The following is a 16,772-nucleotide window of genomic DNA, read 5'->3' as shown; positions in this document are numbered from 1 at the left end:
TGGTAGCTATGCGAAAGGGGCATGTTTCAGTGTGAGTTGTAATTAGATGTATCTGTTATGTTTTCCAGAGAGCAGCAAAGTGTAGGAGAGTTATTCACTGCAGAACTAATTGCTCCTGGGAAAGTTGTAATCTGTTTACATTGGCCTTAAATGGTTTCCAAAGCATAAATGATTTGAGTAATCTTTGCAAATTTAGCCCTGTTGTTGAAGAGTGATAGATACCCTGAAAAGACTTCAGCCCTTAGAGCAATTAGTGTGGATTTTCTGGTTATAAAGCAGGGGTGAACCTGATTTGCTAACTTGTGCTACTGCTTGCTGCCTTACAAGAAGTGACTGAGGTGTTCTGTTTACACAGAAATGCTGGGTTAGGCTGAATGAGAGGTTTGTGCTTTTGCACAGCTACCTTTTTAGAACACCTCTTGAATGGCATGGCTGGTAGTTAGGAAATAAAAATAAGAAAAACCTACTGAGTAACTAAAATTATACTCATCTCAGAAGACAAAAATTGCTTTTTCAATGTGATGGGTTGATAATATTTTCTAATATCCTTTTAAATTAGCATCACTGGAGGACACAACTCACTGCATGGTGCTACTGCTGACTCAGTAGCAGTGGTACTCCCACTCCTTACTAAGTCAACACATCAGCACACTAGGAGACTTATATTTGTGTTAATAGTGTCCTTCCTGTGGGAAGTAAACCTGTGGTCCCTTTCACTGCAGTCATTCATGTTTCCATTTGGTTAGGGCAAATATTGGCAGGATACCAGCGCCCTGGCCAGCTATGTAAAGGCATTTTGTTTTCCTCCAGTTTCAGTGTAACTTTGCACACGTCATTTTGACTACACAGTGCGTTGCTCTGTTCATTAGTGCCTGGATTTAGGAGTAGGTGATATGTTTGATGTCTGAACAGAACATTTTAAAGTGCCCTATTAAGTTTCTTAATGGTCTTGAGAAAAAGATTTGCTGTCACAGAAAAGAGGTAGCTTCTGCTCTCACAAAGTATTTTTAGGATACAGCTTTCCATGGCTGGTTTTCGTGCCCATTGGTAGCTTATTTTTACTATCAATTCTGTATAGCACTTGGAAACCTGATTTAATTCACATGTTCTATACTTCAGGTAGATCAAAAGAAAAATTGGTGTTTGAAAGAAAGCTCTTCAGTTTCCCTGACATCCTCAAGTATTTTTTACAAGTACAAGCACTGTTTATTTACTTGGCAGGGAAGAATTTCTGATTCACCCAGCAAAGCACTCTATTCAAGTTTTTGACTCAGCCAGAGTTGGCCAGTACATTTTAAACATGAAAGGATTTTAAATACCCTCAAACCTTTAAAAGGGCTTTACGAGATACAAGATGCATGGGGAGGAGAAATTTTGAAATATGGTGTTTTAATTCTTTTGTAAGTGTGGTGTATTTTTTTTTTTTTAATCTCTCTGTGTTTTAAATTTAAAAACTGTAAGGAGGACAGGGGCATAGAAAATGAGAAAATAGTAAGAGTGATAAGTGCTCTACTCCTCATTTGTGTGGCCTCACCTTGAATGCTGTGTGCAGTTTTGGGCACCACAATATCAAAAAGATATTTTTATTATATTATTATATATTATTATATTAGAGAGTGTCCAAAGGAGGGCCATGAGGATGGTGAGGGGTCTGGAGGGGAAGCCTTATGAGGAACATCTGAGGTCACTTGTTCTGTTCAACGTGGAGAAGAGGACGCTCAGGGGAGACCTCTTGGTGGTTTTGAGTATCCTCACAAGGGGAAGTGGAGGTGCAAGTACTGATCTCTTCACTCTCATGACCAGTGACAGGGTTTGAGGAAACAACATGAAGCTGAGTCAAGGGAGATTTAGGCTGGATATCAAGAAAAGGTTCTTCATTTAGAGGGTGATTTTGCACAGAAACAGGATCCCCAGGGAAGTGGTCACAGCACGGAGCCTGTCTGAGTTGAAAGAGCATTTGGGCAATTCTTGCAGGGCACATTGTGTGGCTCTTGAGGTGTCTTATACAGGGCCAGCAGTAGGACTCGGTAATCCTCACGGGTCTCTTCTACCTCAGCATATGATTCTATGACAGGAAACATAACATTTTCTGTGCTAAGGAAGGCTCTTTCCTGGATGATGACTTTGTCATAGTGTAACTGAGAGCATGGCATGAGCTGTACCTAACATTGTCAACTGAAAAAAACCCTGTATGCATCACCTAGACTGATTTTGGGCTGTGCTGTAAAGGAATTTTATGTATGATGATAAGTTTTTAATCAACCTGAAATCTCAAATAGTTTTTAAAGAGATATTCATTCTTTGAGTATCCTTCTTCTCTTTAAAGCTTTGATCAATAATACACGTGTCTTTATTTTGAAACAGAGCAGATAGTGATCTGTTGTGCACCTCCTACAAGTAAATTTGCAAGCCTTCCCTTGCCAAGCGATCCTTGCTGACATACTCTAACACTATGTAAAACCTTAGGAGTTCCCAAAGGGTGTGGTGAGGTTCCTGTATAAATATTATTGAGGCATTTTGTTCCACACCTGCAGAGGCAAAGGTGTGGTAAAATTTGACAGTCCCAGCAGAATTCCTCTTACTTTAGTATTACTTCTGCATGCTTTAGCTTAGGCACTGTAATTAATAAAGGCAGTGTTTGTCCTGTGAAATTCTGCTCTAGTAAGGAGCACAACACTTCTGATAAAGGAGTGATCTGTATATCTGAAAAGGGGCAGTTTATCTGTGAATGAACATGTATACTGTTTCCACATGTGTAAGGGTGCAGTTTTCCTTTGAATGACTCAGGTGGTGAGCAGGTCACAGATGACATCAAAAATACGAAGAGTGGCCTGAATTTCTCAGCCATGATACACAGTTCTGCATTATGAGTAATGATCTATGTGTGTGGCTTGTGTGCACTTCGGCTGAAACTTGTCATTTTTCCGAAGAAGTCTCTCAAAGGGTGGAACTGTATGTCAGCTGCACAACTACTGAATCAGAAAGATGATCCCATCTTCGCCTTCCAGTGCTGTAGTGAGGGATGTGCCACATTATGGGGTGAAGAGCGTGAATATCGAGTCAGAGCATCTTCAACACACATTTCTAAACAAGTGCCCATCCTAAACAGGAGCCTTGTGCTGATGTGTCAGAGCAGAATATAGAGGAAAGAACCTCTTTGACATTTGCTGTTTTCCATACAGTTTAATTGCAATTATTCTTGCTTGGTGGAATGGCCAGGAGTTTCCCAAGGCAGTTGGTGTTTTCAGGAGTTTAATCAGGAGAATTTTCCCAATACTCATTTGAGGAGGTGTACAGAAAATCTTTGCTATTCACTGATCTGCTTGGCACTTGCTACCACTTCGTGCTTTTTAGGCTAACCTTGGAACTGATCTGAACTACCTGGTTAAGTGCACATACAGCAGGAGTAATGCTTTGTCCTGGAAGAGGAAAACCCCAAAAATGAGAACTTGGAGTGGAATTTATCCTTTGGATTGAGAAGGACCTCTGCTAAGCTCTAGTGTCATAAGCATCACTTGAACATGTTTCATCAATGCCTTTGCAATTGCATCTTTCCATCACTCACATTCCCTGCCTGTTGCACAAATGATCTTAATCTCTTGAGACCTGATATCCTTTGCGTGGTTCAAGTTAGCAAGGCTTTCACAACTAAGGAGAAATTATTGACCTGAGACATGACAAATAATACAAGACAATCTCATGTTCATTTCTTCTCTCTGCTAAAATAAGATGGAAACTTTTCATTTTGTTCCTCAAACTTTTGTGAGAGTGGCATAAACACCTGTGAATTTGCAAGGTATTGCACTGAGGACCTTCTTTTAAATTATCCTGATGACCATCTGCTCTTTACCAAAGCATTCCGAACTCTTTTGCTTCAGCTGTAAGAGATCTTCATGGCTCTATTATCTTTATATTGATATCTGTGGCGGTTTTAGCTCTTTGAAAGCCAAAAGCAGAACTCTCTCTGTGTAGTTTAAAACTGGTGCAGTAGTCCCTTTCAGCTGCTTTACGTTTTTCTTTATTTTGGTGTATCTCCCTTCCTTTTCTAGATCTTTAGCTTTATCTTCCTTAATATCTTTTATCTTTTTTAATATCCCTTGCTTCTGTAGTTGCTAATTGCTTGTCTGGGATCACAGATTGACAAACACATAGGTCAAGCCTGATTTGAATTCAGTGGAACAGAGGCAACATCACACTAAGGAAAGTTACCAGAAGACGTGTAAGGGAAGGCAGAGCAATGGCTCTCTGTTTGTGGCTGGAGGAAGGGGCTCTCCCCCCACCTCCTGCAGATGCAGCTGAGATGCAGCTTGGCCTCTGTAGCTGACACAGCATAATTTCATAGCAGATGGTTCCTCCAGGCAGTAGGAGGGGTAAAATGTCCTCCCACTTTCTTCCTCTCCCTGACATTTCTCCTCTTAGAGTCAAGCCTTGACTCCTGTCCTGTGCTCTTCCCTCACTGCCCACAGAAGCAGAGATTGCTGAAGGGCAAGGAGGAAAAAGGAGGGCATGTTAAGGGTGGGGATAGTCAGCACCTTGGGGAAAGATGGTTAATGATCCACATCCAAGGGAAATGAGGCAGAATGAAAGAGAAAAGAGGAAAGAGGAAAGAGGAACTGCTCCAGCACACAGCCCTGTGAAGCTCAGTGATTCCTCCTCTGCCCTCTTTGATTTGGAATTCCATTCCTTGCAAAAACACATCTGGCACCTCACTATTCTCCCACTCCTTATTGGCTTCTTATCAGAGCCACTGAACTGGAATTTTACCTGTGTGACTAAGAAGTCAGCCCTCCTTGTAAGGATTTGCTCACCTCTAGGAACCTCTTCCTGTTCTCTGAAGGTGCTAGTAATAGATATTCATGTTTGCCTGCTGTGGGATGCTATTGCTAGCATTTAGAAAAAGCAGTAAAGTGATGAATGAGTTAAAGAAATAAGAGCACAAAATTGGTTTGTAGTAGAATGCAATTTGAGACTATTCCTTTCATAAGACAGTTGGTTTATATGGTATTAAACTTTTTCTTGTGACGTTGAATACTGTAGCAATGAGGAAATAGAGACCAGGTGCAAACAATATCACTGTGATATTCCCATATAATAAAATGTTGATAAAGTACAAATTATGATTCTGGACTAAAAATACGTAACATGAAGTTATCTGTTTTCTCACTTTTGTTCCTAAGAATTGTTAACCATCCTGGTAATTTCCTGTTTAGATGGTTGACTAAGCACTCCTTGGGATTTTCAGAGGTATTCTGCATTGGCTCCAAGAGGTTTAAAAGTAAGGGAGAACAGTGAGAGCTTTGTGGACTGGGCATGGGAGAATCAAAATGAAAGAACTGGTGGGGCTTATTCTCACATGTGACCAACTCTCATTTGGTGAGAGAAGGCTAAGGTGGCTAGATAGTCTACACTACTTCTACCTTAGTGATATTTGCATTTATGTTTAAAATTAAATTCATTCTAACACTGTGGATTCTCCAAATTTAAAGATATGCAACATTGTGCTGGAAAGAGCCTTGATATGTTTCTGAAGTTAAGACCAGATGACTCTCAGCTGCCCATTCCAACACAAGTTACTCTCTAACTCTGTGAACTTAAGGAGACCATTTTTGCAAATAACTGACTTTATTCAACCAAGCAATATTACTTGCATTTTTATGTATTAGAACAGTTAGTGCTGGAATAAACAGTAAGGCCTCGGGGGCAAATTCTGTCATCTCTATGGAATTACCTTCCCATTGTAAAACCACCAGAAGGCAAGCAAGTGTGGTCTTGTATCGGCACAACTCACTAATCCTTTGAATTAATTTTGTCTCTTTACATGCTTAAGTTACAAATATATGTGGGGTGTGGTGGTAGAGCAATAAAAGCGTCTAATGACAGGTCCTAAAGCTGTGAGTATAAGCCTTCTTCCATACTTGTGCTGAAAAACATTCTGTAGGCAAACGAGAGCATAATCCACCTGTACTTCATCACACAGCAGAAAGCTGAAGTCTCTAGGACATGATGCTAACAATTTTGCTTCTTTGAGGGTGGTGAGAAGAAGCTGTAGCCTCATTTGTTGGCGCAAAGGAGAGGATTTGTTTCATGCTGAGTGGTGGAGATCTGATATCTGGCACATAGCTGGGGCGAGATCCAGGCTTCCAGGGGCCTGTACTTTGGGTGCCTGTTATTACAGAAGCTACAGTACCTCAGATGTGGAAGGCTATTGAAATTTTTAGCATTCAAACAAGTATTTCTCTGTGTGAGATCTGAGAACTCCAGCATCCACTCCTCAATGAGGGTATGATTTGCCAAATTCCAAAATGGTTTCTGAAAAAAGGACTGGGAACATGTTTGTTTTGTTGTTTTGGTTTTTTTTTCCTGTAAGGAAGTGACTACGGAGCACAAGAATATGACTGCTTGTTGCTGTCCTGGCAGCTGAAGTCACCAGAAATCAGGATGTAGCACTGAAAATATCTGTGTACATACAAGAGCAGATGTACTTCTTTGTGTCTTCTGTTTGTGAAGAAGTACATTTTAACTGATAAAAACTAAAACAGCCTGGAAATGTTGCAGTTTTAGAAAAAATCTGCTGAAATGTAAGTGTCCTTAGGAATTTAGGTGTCCTATTTCCATGACCAGATCAACAGAAACTCTAGGACTGTAGTAAACACACTGTTAGCTCTCTTGCAATAAATTTCCCCATTTGTTATCTCTTGATCAGCAGTCAGCTAAGATAAAAGAAAGTGAAGGAATATATTTGAACTATTTACGTACCAGTGAAGGTGGTGTCATGTTATCTTGGTTCTTTTGCAAGATCATGTTTGCTACCAGCATGTCGTGTCCCCTAGGTCCTGCCAAAGTATGTGTTATTGTGGAGGATGGAGCGGGGGAAGCCAAAACAAGTAGAACAAGCAAATATTGTGTGGTGGAACTGAAAAAACATTCCACCACCATCCTCCCAGCACTGGTTCTATGCTGTACATACGGGAATCAGGAAAGGGCATAGCCTTCTTGCAGTAACTGCACCCCCCAAAATCTTTCTGTTTTACTTTGCTGGTGCTTCTTTGTGACAGTTCCTCATAGTTCTGTTTCCTTTCTTCCTTCAGTGACAAAGACATGAATAATTAATTCCAGAGAAAAACTATAACTAACCATAGATGTCCCATCTTCTAGCATGATTATTCTCTTTAGCTTCTGAATAAAAGCACATAAAGCTTTGTGAACACACCACAACGATAAGTAAAAAACTCCTTCCCATTTCCTGTTCCCTTGTGTTCTGCTGTGTCTCAGTGGCATGTAGATTCTACATATACCCAGCTGCCTTCCAGACTGCTTATCAACTGTTGTTTCAGAGAAACTGGATGAATCATGTTTTGTGCAGGAATTGTTGTATCTGACTAGTTTGAGTGGGGGCAGTATGGGTCACAGAGGTCCCTTCCTGGCAGAAAATTGGTCTCAGTATTCTATCTTAACTCAGTTGTGACAGGCTCATTCCTCATCCTCTCTGAAATCAATGAACCAACTCAGACAAAAAAAATTGCAGAAACATAAAATATTTCAAGTGGGAAGGAACTCATAAGGATCATTAAGTCCAACTCTCTGCTCCTCACAGAACTATCTATAAATAAACCATGTGACTAAGGGCATTGTCCTGATGCTCCTTGAACTCTAAAAGGCATGGTATGATGACCACTTCCCTGGGAAAGCCTGTTCCAGTGACCAACCCTCTGAATGAAGAAACTTTTCTTAATGTCCAATCCAGACACAGCCTCATTCCAATTCCTCCTTCCCTTGCTGGTCACCACACAGAGGAGAAAAGCACCTCCCCCTCCCTTGCCCTCATGAAGGAAGTTGTGGGCTGAGATGAGGTCACCCCTCAGCCTTCTCTTCTCCAAGCTGACAAGGCCAAGTGACCTCAGGCACTCCTTGTAAGTTTTGCCCTTGAGAGCTTTCACCATTTCGGTCCCCCTCCTCTGCACACACTCTTAGAGGGTGATGTTCTTGTATTGTAGCACCCAGAACTGCCTCCGGCACTCGAGGTGAGGCTGCCTCAGAGCAGAGCAGGACAATCCCCTCCCTTGCCCAGCTGGTGTTGCTGTGCCTGATGTCCCCCAGGGCAGATCCACTATCCAGCCCTCCTGGCTGCCAGGGCACTGCTGAGTCATGTTCAAATTGCCATCCACCCAAAATCCCAGATTTGTACACATAACCAGGATTACCCTCTCCCATTTAAAATACTCCAAATAAAAAGCATTTGCTTAAATAAGTTTTTATTATGATTAAAGGAGCAAAAGTGTACATCCACAAGACCCATTATATACAGGGATGGGGTACATGGAGAAAATTTGAATAGCAACCTGCCATGCTTGGTCATGATGATTGATCCAGAACGGCTTAAGAAGAAACATGAATTATAAGAGTCCTATATTGCATCTTTAGAAAGTGAGGAAGAGCCTTGCAGTATCAGGGGTAGAAATAAAAATCAATTGCTTTGTCAGAGGGGGTATGGTTGGTAGTAGTTTAGAGTTTAGTCTAGGAAATTTTGAGTGACTTATTCCAGAGGAGTAACCACAAAATTTGTCCATAGAGAAACTTGGCTCAGTTAGAAGACTGCATTTTTTTCCCAAAAAAGGTGATGTGCTTTTTCAGTGTGATGATTTGGCACTGTTAATGTTAGATTGCACCAGGAATATCTCTGTTAATGCTCATGCTTTCTTTGGGTTAGATTTTCATCCCCTTAACTCTTCACCTACGAGTAGATAATAATACTCAGCATAAAGGAAAGGCAAAGGGCCTCTGCTTTCCTGGTAAAATTTTTCTGTCTGAACCTTTTTTTTTTTTTTTAATAAAGCCTTTTGGTTTTAGAAAATATGGATAAAAGAGAAGGTTTGTTGGTCTTTTTACCCTTGATACTGCAGCACTTTGGGTCTTGCTGTGAGGGACGGAAACTCTTTCAGCTTCTCTCTCTTTAAGGGGAAAAGCATCTGCCAAAGAACAGGATGCTGTCACTTCGGTTGTGCTTGATTAAGAAGAGGAAAGGGTGGTCAGCCCTAATCACTTCAGAGACACTTGGGTCATCTACCCCAGATCCTGATGAGCCTGCCACCTTACTGTCTGCTTCATAGATCTCCACAAATGCCTTGTGGAATGCTCCAGACACCTTCAGGCTCTCTGCTGAAGAGATGCCAGAGAGATTGGCTGATGAGCTGAACAGGTCGGTGATACCCAAGGATTTTAAGACAGATGTGAGGTTATATTTTTCCTCAATCTTCATGCGGGGAAGATAAACTTTGATTTTCCTCTCTTCCATCTTACTAGAACTGGTCCACTCCTTGAGATTTTCATAGGTGATTGCAGTCTCAAGCTGCAAGGAAACAAACAAATTGGATCTCTGGGATGAGAGCACAACTTCTTTTGTAGCAATGCAGTACCATTTGTGGTTTTCTTCTCTTAAACTGACTGCTCTTATTATGGTGTATTTTCTGGGTATATATGGATTCATGTGTCTAGAAGAGGAAAGTAAACCATGACTCTCTTCTCTGTCCTGCTTCCTATTTCTTTAATAGGTTCACTGCCAGTTAATAGTCTTCATTAGATGGCTATTTAGCAAATTTCCCAAAGCTCTTGCCTATTTATCTTCTTTTCTTTAGAAATATATTCCAAAAGTCATTCGCTGCTTATGAGTTGTAAGCTCTAACTACCTTTAAGACTTCCAAGTAAAGAAGTGTTGTTAATGGTTTTAATAATATCTGAAGTATCTAGAGGCATTTAAGCATAGTTAAATTTCTTCAGTAATCAATGAGCTATCAGTTCTTACTCAAGAAATTCAGCTGTGTTCAGCTGTGTTGAGCTCTCTGTTTTTACAATTTAAGTTCTTTGAGTTAGTGTGCAGTCATTTCAATGAACTTGGATTTATTGCATAACTTTTCCTATTCAAGCTGCATTCCTGCTAATGGCTATATTCTTTTCATATCAACAGCAATATGTTGTGTACGTTTTACTTTCTGAAATTGCTTTAACCATTCCAATACTCATATTCAATTTTTAGATAATTTGATTTTTGAAGGTATGAAGGAAGCATATTGAAGGCTGTCAAACCATTCAGTAATTACAAAGACTCAAGCTAACATGAACTTCCCAATAAGTTCCTCATTATGCAGAAATCGAGATAGAAAAGCTTTGGAACTCAAGCTGCTGGAGTAACAGCTGCTTATCTGAGCAGAATATGTTCTGCAGTGACCAAAATTTAACCCACTAAAGCTATTGCTTAGCAATCCATCCTCAGCACAAACCTTTGTGGGACCACTGAGACAGCTGCGTGCCTCTATGCCATGCTGCCAGTATTCAGCACTGTGCTAGGGTTGTGCTTTAAGATAACTTTATTGTGAAGAGCTTCTTTGCACCTGAATTTTCACTGTGTCTATGGTTTTCTGAAACCCATACCTGCTCCAGGCCAGAGATGTCATCAGGCAACAGCACCCAAAGGCTCAGCCCACTGGCATATGGAAGCTCCAGGATCTTACATTTCTCAGAAGGGATTTCTGCCACTTTAAATGTACCAGTCTGAGACATCATCTGCACAGGTTTGCTTTCTTGCTGCAAAACCAAAGAAAATAATATCGTTTTCAGAAGGATTATTCCTCTAGTGTAGAAATGCCTACTTATGGTTAAAGTTGATAATCGCTCTATTGCAGGAAGATTGTTCAGCAACTTTTCTACTTCCTTCATAAATTCTAGAAGATAACACCTTTAAAGTGATGTATGCCCACATACCTCAGTAATTCTGAAAGGAACTGTCTGGGTGTCTTCTTCCTTAAATGCTTTCTCCCACCATCCTTTGAAGTAGATGGCACTGACCAGGACCATGTCAGTTTGTGAACTCACAGAGCTTGGTTGAAGGATATTTTTGATCGTCCCTTCAAGAATGCATAGGAAGAGAGAACATGTATAACACATCTGTGTATAACACATCATACTTGGCAATTACAACATTAGATGGAGGGTAAAGAATTTGTGGGAAGGAGGGTGTAGGGCAGAAACATTATTTTGCTTTTGTAGCTGTTTTCTCATAGTTCAAAAGGTTGATTTGCCCACTGCTGTTGGCAATGATTTTCTCTCACTATAAAGAATTATAGTGAGATATATAAGATCCAGAGATTTACTTGGTACAAAATCAGTATATTTTGTGACAACAGGAAGAACCATTGGAACCTTTTATCCCAGGATGGTCTCCCAACCAAACATTTAATACTTTTTGCTTCAAACAAAATTTGAAACATTGGTGTCAAACAATTTTTCAATGTTTAAAAATCGTATTTTAATGCTGTCCCTTTTATCAGGACTGGAAGTATTACATATCCACAAAACCTCTACAGATAAAGAGTCCTCCAAAAGGGGTGTGTCTGAGGAAAAAAAAAATTAGATGATAGTTGTGTATCTGGGAACTGATTTATTATCCAAGAGAAGGGGCAGATGGAGAGGTTTTGGTTTTTCATCACCTTACTTAAATGTTCTCACATGTTGTTCAAACATGGTGGCAGAAGGAAAAATATCTATGCTGATATTTGGCTTCCTCTTACCATTTGTCTGACTTTCAACCCAGGAATTTATGAGCTCTCTGGATTTTTCTGCAGCTGTTTGGAAGCTGATAGATTCCAAACCTCCATTATACAGTTCCTTCACACATTGTATGTATTCCTGCAAAGAAAGAGTATACCATTTTCAGACCAGAATGGCAAAGGATTTTGCAGATGTAAAAGGCAAGAATGAAATTAACAGATATGAGCAATCCGCTTATTAAGACTAATCAGTAAACCATGAGCTAGTTTATAAGCATCTTAAGATTTGACATGCGTCGTTTCAAGCAAGAGTATATGCCCATATTTTAAAAAAATATTTTCCAGAACGGAGTTTAATCTAAAACCAACTTTCATTTCAGTTAAGTATGGGGTTGTTTTTTTGTTTTTTGGGGGTTTTGGGTTTTTTTTTTTTGTTTGATTGCTTGGTGATTTTTTGTTTTTTGTTTTTTGAGTTGTTTGGTTTTTTTTTTTGCAATGGTATGCTCCTTGAATTTCAAATTAAATGTTCCTTTCAATGGAAAACCTTGGAATATTTTTCAGAACCTGAAGTTATTTTTCAGACTTGTTTTGCAAGTTGAGAAAAGAGTTGGAGTTATCTCTTACAAAGAAAATACCTTTATTAATCATACCTTGACTTGCTTGTATCTTTATTGTACTTTGAAAGAGTATCTTTTTGGCTAGTCACATTTTTTCTCAAGACTTTCACGGCTTAGGGCTGTGACAGAGAGAATCTTTCCATATAGAAGAAAATTTCTTTAGCAGAGCCTAGACTTCTGACAGCGCTGTTTGCATTACAGAAAGTTACAGTTTTGACATTCAGATCAGATCTTACAGCAACTCACCGGCAGAACTGGGTATTTCTCTTCGGCATAAAGTCTGCTAGCAATGCTGATAGAGTAATTGTCACTTGGTTTGGTGATTTGGGTGAAGATGTCCTTAAGTGAACTGTGGATGCTCACAGACGTGCCACACTGATTGACATGAATACAAATAAAAATATGAAAAAACCTACATCATCTATAGTTTTAATGATGAGTAATTTTAAGGAAACCCACTAGTTTTAATGATGAGTAGATACTATATGAAAAGAGTAGAGTAGTACAGATGCTTCTGCTTACAAAACTGTTCATCCTGTGCTGGTGTGTGGTAATTTTGTAATATGTACAATTTGGTGCTGGTTTTCTACTGTATTTTCCTCATACCATTCTTTGGGGGGGGTTGATTACCTGCTACATTAATGCAACTCCAGCAGATCAGTTCCCAACCAGTCCTGTTTAACACTAGCACCCAGCTACTTTGCCTAATCATACAAATATCTATAATTTCCCCCTATTGGTCCAATATTATGGTGATGGGTTTCATTTTGTGCTTGTTCTGAATTCTCTGTAGCCCGCCTTCTCCATTCATTCTTATGAATGAAGTGTTCCTCCAAATGCTAGATGAGGAGCACTAGCTGCACATTGGGGTAGGGTTGGAACTGCTAGGTGACTGATGGAATCTGATAGATTTTGCTCCCAGGAGAAACCGACATAGAGAAGAGATGAAATAGTTTCTGTACCTGAGATTCAACGCTCTCTCCAAATCCTGGGATTTTATCAAAGTGGATAGCCTGTAATTAAGAATAACAGTAGTTGAAATAACTGGTATGACAAGAAAAAGCTTATGCAACTGAGATTGACACATAGTATTTGAAACAAACCTATTGACTAACTGAGAATGACTCAGAAAGTGCAATCTTTCTGTACCATCTCTGAATAGCCATGCCTACTGTTGCCTGCTAAGATGATCCCTTTTTCTATTGAACCTCTAGGATTCAGCTCCAATGTGTGCTGTCAATAATACCAACCTTCTTACAGGTAACAAGCCAGCCACTCTTTATGAAGATAGTGAGAAATGTAGGAAACACATGAAACACTTTGCATTCTGAGGATATATTTTGGCTCTTTCCCTATAGATTTTGTCTTCTTTCCCTATTCCAAAATGAGGGTCACTAGAATGTAGTTTTGTCTTTGAGAATTCTACTGCTAAACTATGATAAAATTTAAATCCAGTCTCAAGATTTTGGGCTGATGCATTTGTTTAACACTGTGGGAGTCTCAGTGGCCACAGCTTTTGATAACTCTGGATCCACATCTTTTAGCCTCTGAGAGGCATTATTATGTAAATAAGGACTGAGGCTCTGTTGAGCAGCAGGAGGGTTTAAATCCTAAATGTAGTCTTACCTTTTCTATCTGAGCCTTGGTCTTATCTTTTGCACCTATGTAGACCATGGAGAGTGTTGAAATGATGAGCAGAGGGGAGTAGCAGACATTCTCCTGGACACTCTGGCTTCTCAGCTCCCTGAATATGTCACTGCAAACCTCCGTGCTCACCGGACCGATGGAGCCCATTGTGCAGCAGGATTGCCTAGAGCAGAGCAGAAGTGCAGTAACAATGTAATGATGGGAATAGCAGACACACACAGCACATGCACTTTAATAGACATTTTCAGGCTGTATAATATAAACAAGTAATTTGGAAATCATTCTATGTTAACATATCTATTTCTATGCTCACCTCTCATGCATGTTAGAAACTCTGTTTTCACAAATCTGTCTCCTTCTGCACTTCTACACATTTACCTTTTGGTAGCGGTTCCTCAGAGCTCTGGAATCTGTAAGTGATTTCTGTTTACCTTTTCAAAGCAGTCAAACAACAGTTACCTGTACTTATTTTTATTCACTGAAGGCTACAGTTCCTTAGTACTTTGTAGTAGCTTGATGAAAGCAAGAAAATATTATCTCTTTTGTATACTTCAAAAGCTGGAAATTTAAGTGTAAATTATACTTCCATTTGGCCTAGGTCTGGACAGATACAGGTAAAAGCAGAGGCTAGTTATTTTTTCTAAAAATAAGTAGGTGTAGCAAAGTATCTATTTGTTGCACAGTACTTACTCTCTGTAGATCTTCAAAGGCCTGTAGCTTAGCCTTGTTGTAGTAGTGGAAGCATGGACAGGCAATATAATTTGTCTAAGGTCACTTAAGCCAGAAGCAAGACTGATGCACAGACTTCATGTTTCATTGTATTGTGCTTTCAGATATGGCTTGCTTTGCTTAAATACGCTATATTTTCTCAGACTATAACCTGTCTGAGAAATTAAATGGTTGTTTTTCAAAATCCAGCCCTTTATGTAGGAGCTAGATTCTAGGATCCTAATTTTCTCTATGTAATGTTAAACTCTACCAAAGTTTTGGTGACTGGCCTCTTAGATATACACATACAGACACACACATATTTCTCTCACTTTCCTTTCTGTATACATGTTCCCATTTATAAGTTATTTAAAAATTCTACATCTGTCGACCCACGTACCTTTTTATGTTGCCTTGTGTTCACCAACTGTATTTTTCAGGAATGCAACTCTCAGAGAAATTTCACACTAAAATAAACTTAGCAAATTCACTGAACGCCACCAAGTTTTGCTTTCAATGTACTCTTTTGAACCAGAGGTCAAGCAAGGAAACTTATTACTTGTCTGTCAAAATCAATCTTAAAAGGTACTGAAAGGGAGGATAAGATGCTCTGAAATAAAATCATGTTTTGAGCACAAAATAATATTTTAAGCACAGAAAATAACTTTTAAAAATCTCTCCAAAACAACAAATATTCAGATTTTACACATAAGAAAATAGTGTAGAATGCATATACACTGGTGAGTTTTGTAGAGAATACCATGTAAATATTCTGTCCTGAAAAATATCAAACACAAGAAAATAGTTTCTGTCTTTTTAAATTTAGTCAGGAACAAGAAATAACACAGTCAGAGGTAAATTTTCTTAGAAAAATGCTTACCTTCAAGCTTCGGCACCAAAGACAATACAGCTTTCCAGCTGTATGTGGGTATACCGGCTGAGCCCTTGGGAATTTATACAGTCTGAGTTGTGATCCACCCATTACTTTCCTTCAGAAGTTTGACTTTTGACACCATAAAAAATAAATTAATGGTATTAGGTCAGTTTTTCGTTTCAATGGGTTTGGGTTTGATTGAAGGGAGAACAAATATTAGTATTTTATTCAGTATAACAGTGCTTTCCATTGGTATGTCAGGATTATTGGGCTGGAGAAAAGGCTGGGAAATAATGCCTCATTTGCAACTAGATACTGGGATGGCAGTAAAAAACAAAAAAAAGTGAAAACCTTAGTGATGTCACACATAATTAGCAGTTAATAGTCAATTGTCAATAATTAGTCAATTTGTCATTATGATTGTAGTAATAGACCAGAACTCTCTTTCAGTTAGTTCTTTTTGAATGTACAAAATGCAGCCATGCTAGACAGAAGAGAAGGGAGGACAGAACTCAGCCTTTTATTCTTCAAAAAAATTAGGGAAATAAAGTAGGATGCATGTAACAAAAACAACTGAGATGAAAGTCAAAAACAGGAACATTTTCTTTCAGAAGCTGGAATATTTATAACAGATCTTTCTATGAGTTTGGTTTTATAGCAAAGTATTTTATTCTCAGGGGTTAACAGCCAAACATAACTCTAGACAAAGTAAAAAACAGTCATTTCCAAATGTACTTCTTTATGCACTGGCCTTGTATCTCTCAGATCTTCCATGAGTAACTTAATGGCCTGACAGATGATGGAGGAACTGTGAAATCTGGCTAGATGTGTGTTCATGGTCTGTGGGACAATCATAATATACAATAGCAAATATATTTCAGTTATGAAAAGCATTTCACTTATAAGAGCTATTGTTCTGTACTGAAATAATAGAATGGACAAACAGTTAAGAAACCATTCTGACCTCTGCAAAGCACTGTGTGATTCGGAGAGCGGGGGGAGAAGGGGGGAAAGGCAGGAGAGGGATCCCAAAGTCTGTATGACATAAATTTTAGAACATATGGGACATAATTTGGGATGTCTGTTAAGAAGAGTAGGCTCCTGTACTGCTGCCAAAAGTTTAGGCAGTGCAGGGTTTTTTGCCTCAGTCTGCTTCCTCTTGTGAAAATAAATCTGCAGTATAAATCTACATTCCCCTTGATGAGTTGCTGTCTGTCAGTGTGCCGCTCAGGAGGTGAGGTGGTAACACGGACATCAGAAGAGGCAGAAGGGCTTTCTGGTGCCAGAAGAAAATCTGTCATATGATTAATTAGTGGGAGGTGTGACTGGACCCCAGGTGAAAGGGCAGGTATCATACATTGCTTTCCTTTTAAACTTTGTGCCCAC

The 16,772-nt window shown here is 39.3% G+C and overlaps 1 protein-coding gene across 1 annotated transcript; it reads right to left on the bottom strand.

Annotated features, from left to right (window-relative positions):
• Positions 1-8,235: 8,235 nt before the first annotated feature.
• LOC134552408 (ovalbumin-like) lies at positions 8,236-15,538 on the bottom strand. Its single transcript, XM_063401062.1, has 8 exons — positions 15,393-15,538; positions 13,784-13,967; positions 13,120-13,170; positions 12,404-12,532; positions 11,562-11,679; positions 10,756-10,898; positions 10,426-10,578; positions 8,236-9,346 (listed from the first exon to the last, which is right to left on the bottom strand). Exons 2-8 carry the CDS (start codon positions 13,949-13,951, stop codon positions 8,951-8,953), a joined length of 1,158 nt encoding a protein of 385 aa, XP_063257132.1. The 5' UTR covers positions 13,952-13,967; positions 15,393-15,538; the 3' UTR covers positions 8,236-8,950.
• Positions 15,539-16,772: the final 1,234 nt, after the last annotated feature.

This window comes from Prinia subflava, chromosome 1 (genome assembly GCF_021018805.1).
Source record: "Prinia subflava isolate CZ2003 ecotype Zambia chromosome 1, Cam_Psub_1.2, whole genome shotgun sequence".
Taxonomy (NCBI): domain Eukaryota; kingdom Metazoa; phylum Chordata; class Aves; order Passeriformes; family Cisticolidae; genus Prinia; species Prinia subflava.
The sequence above is the reverse complement of the archived record's forward strand: the minus strand, read 5'-3'. Positions and strand labels throughout refer to the sequence as shown.

Bases quoted from the DNA above. Each gene is read 5' to 3' on its own strand.
- LOC134552408 (XM_063401062.1), bottom strand. From the start codon at position 13,951: ATGGGCTCCATCGGTCCGGTGAGCACGGAGGTTTGCAGTGACATATTC. The intron at 12,533-13,119 runs GTACAGAAACTA...CATGTCAATCAG, and splicing joins GAGAGAGCGTTGAATCTCAG to TGTGGCACGTCTGTGAGCAT. The intron at 10,899-11,561 runs GTAAGAGGAAGC...GCATTCTTGAAG, and splicing joins GGTTGAAAGTCAGACAAATG to GGACGATCAAAAATATCCTT.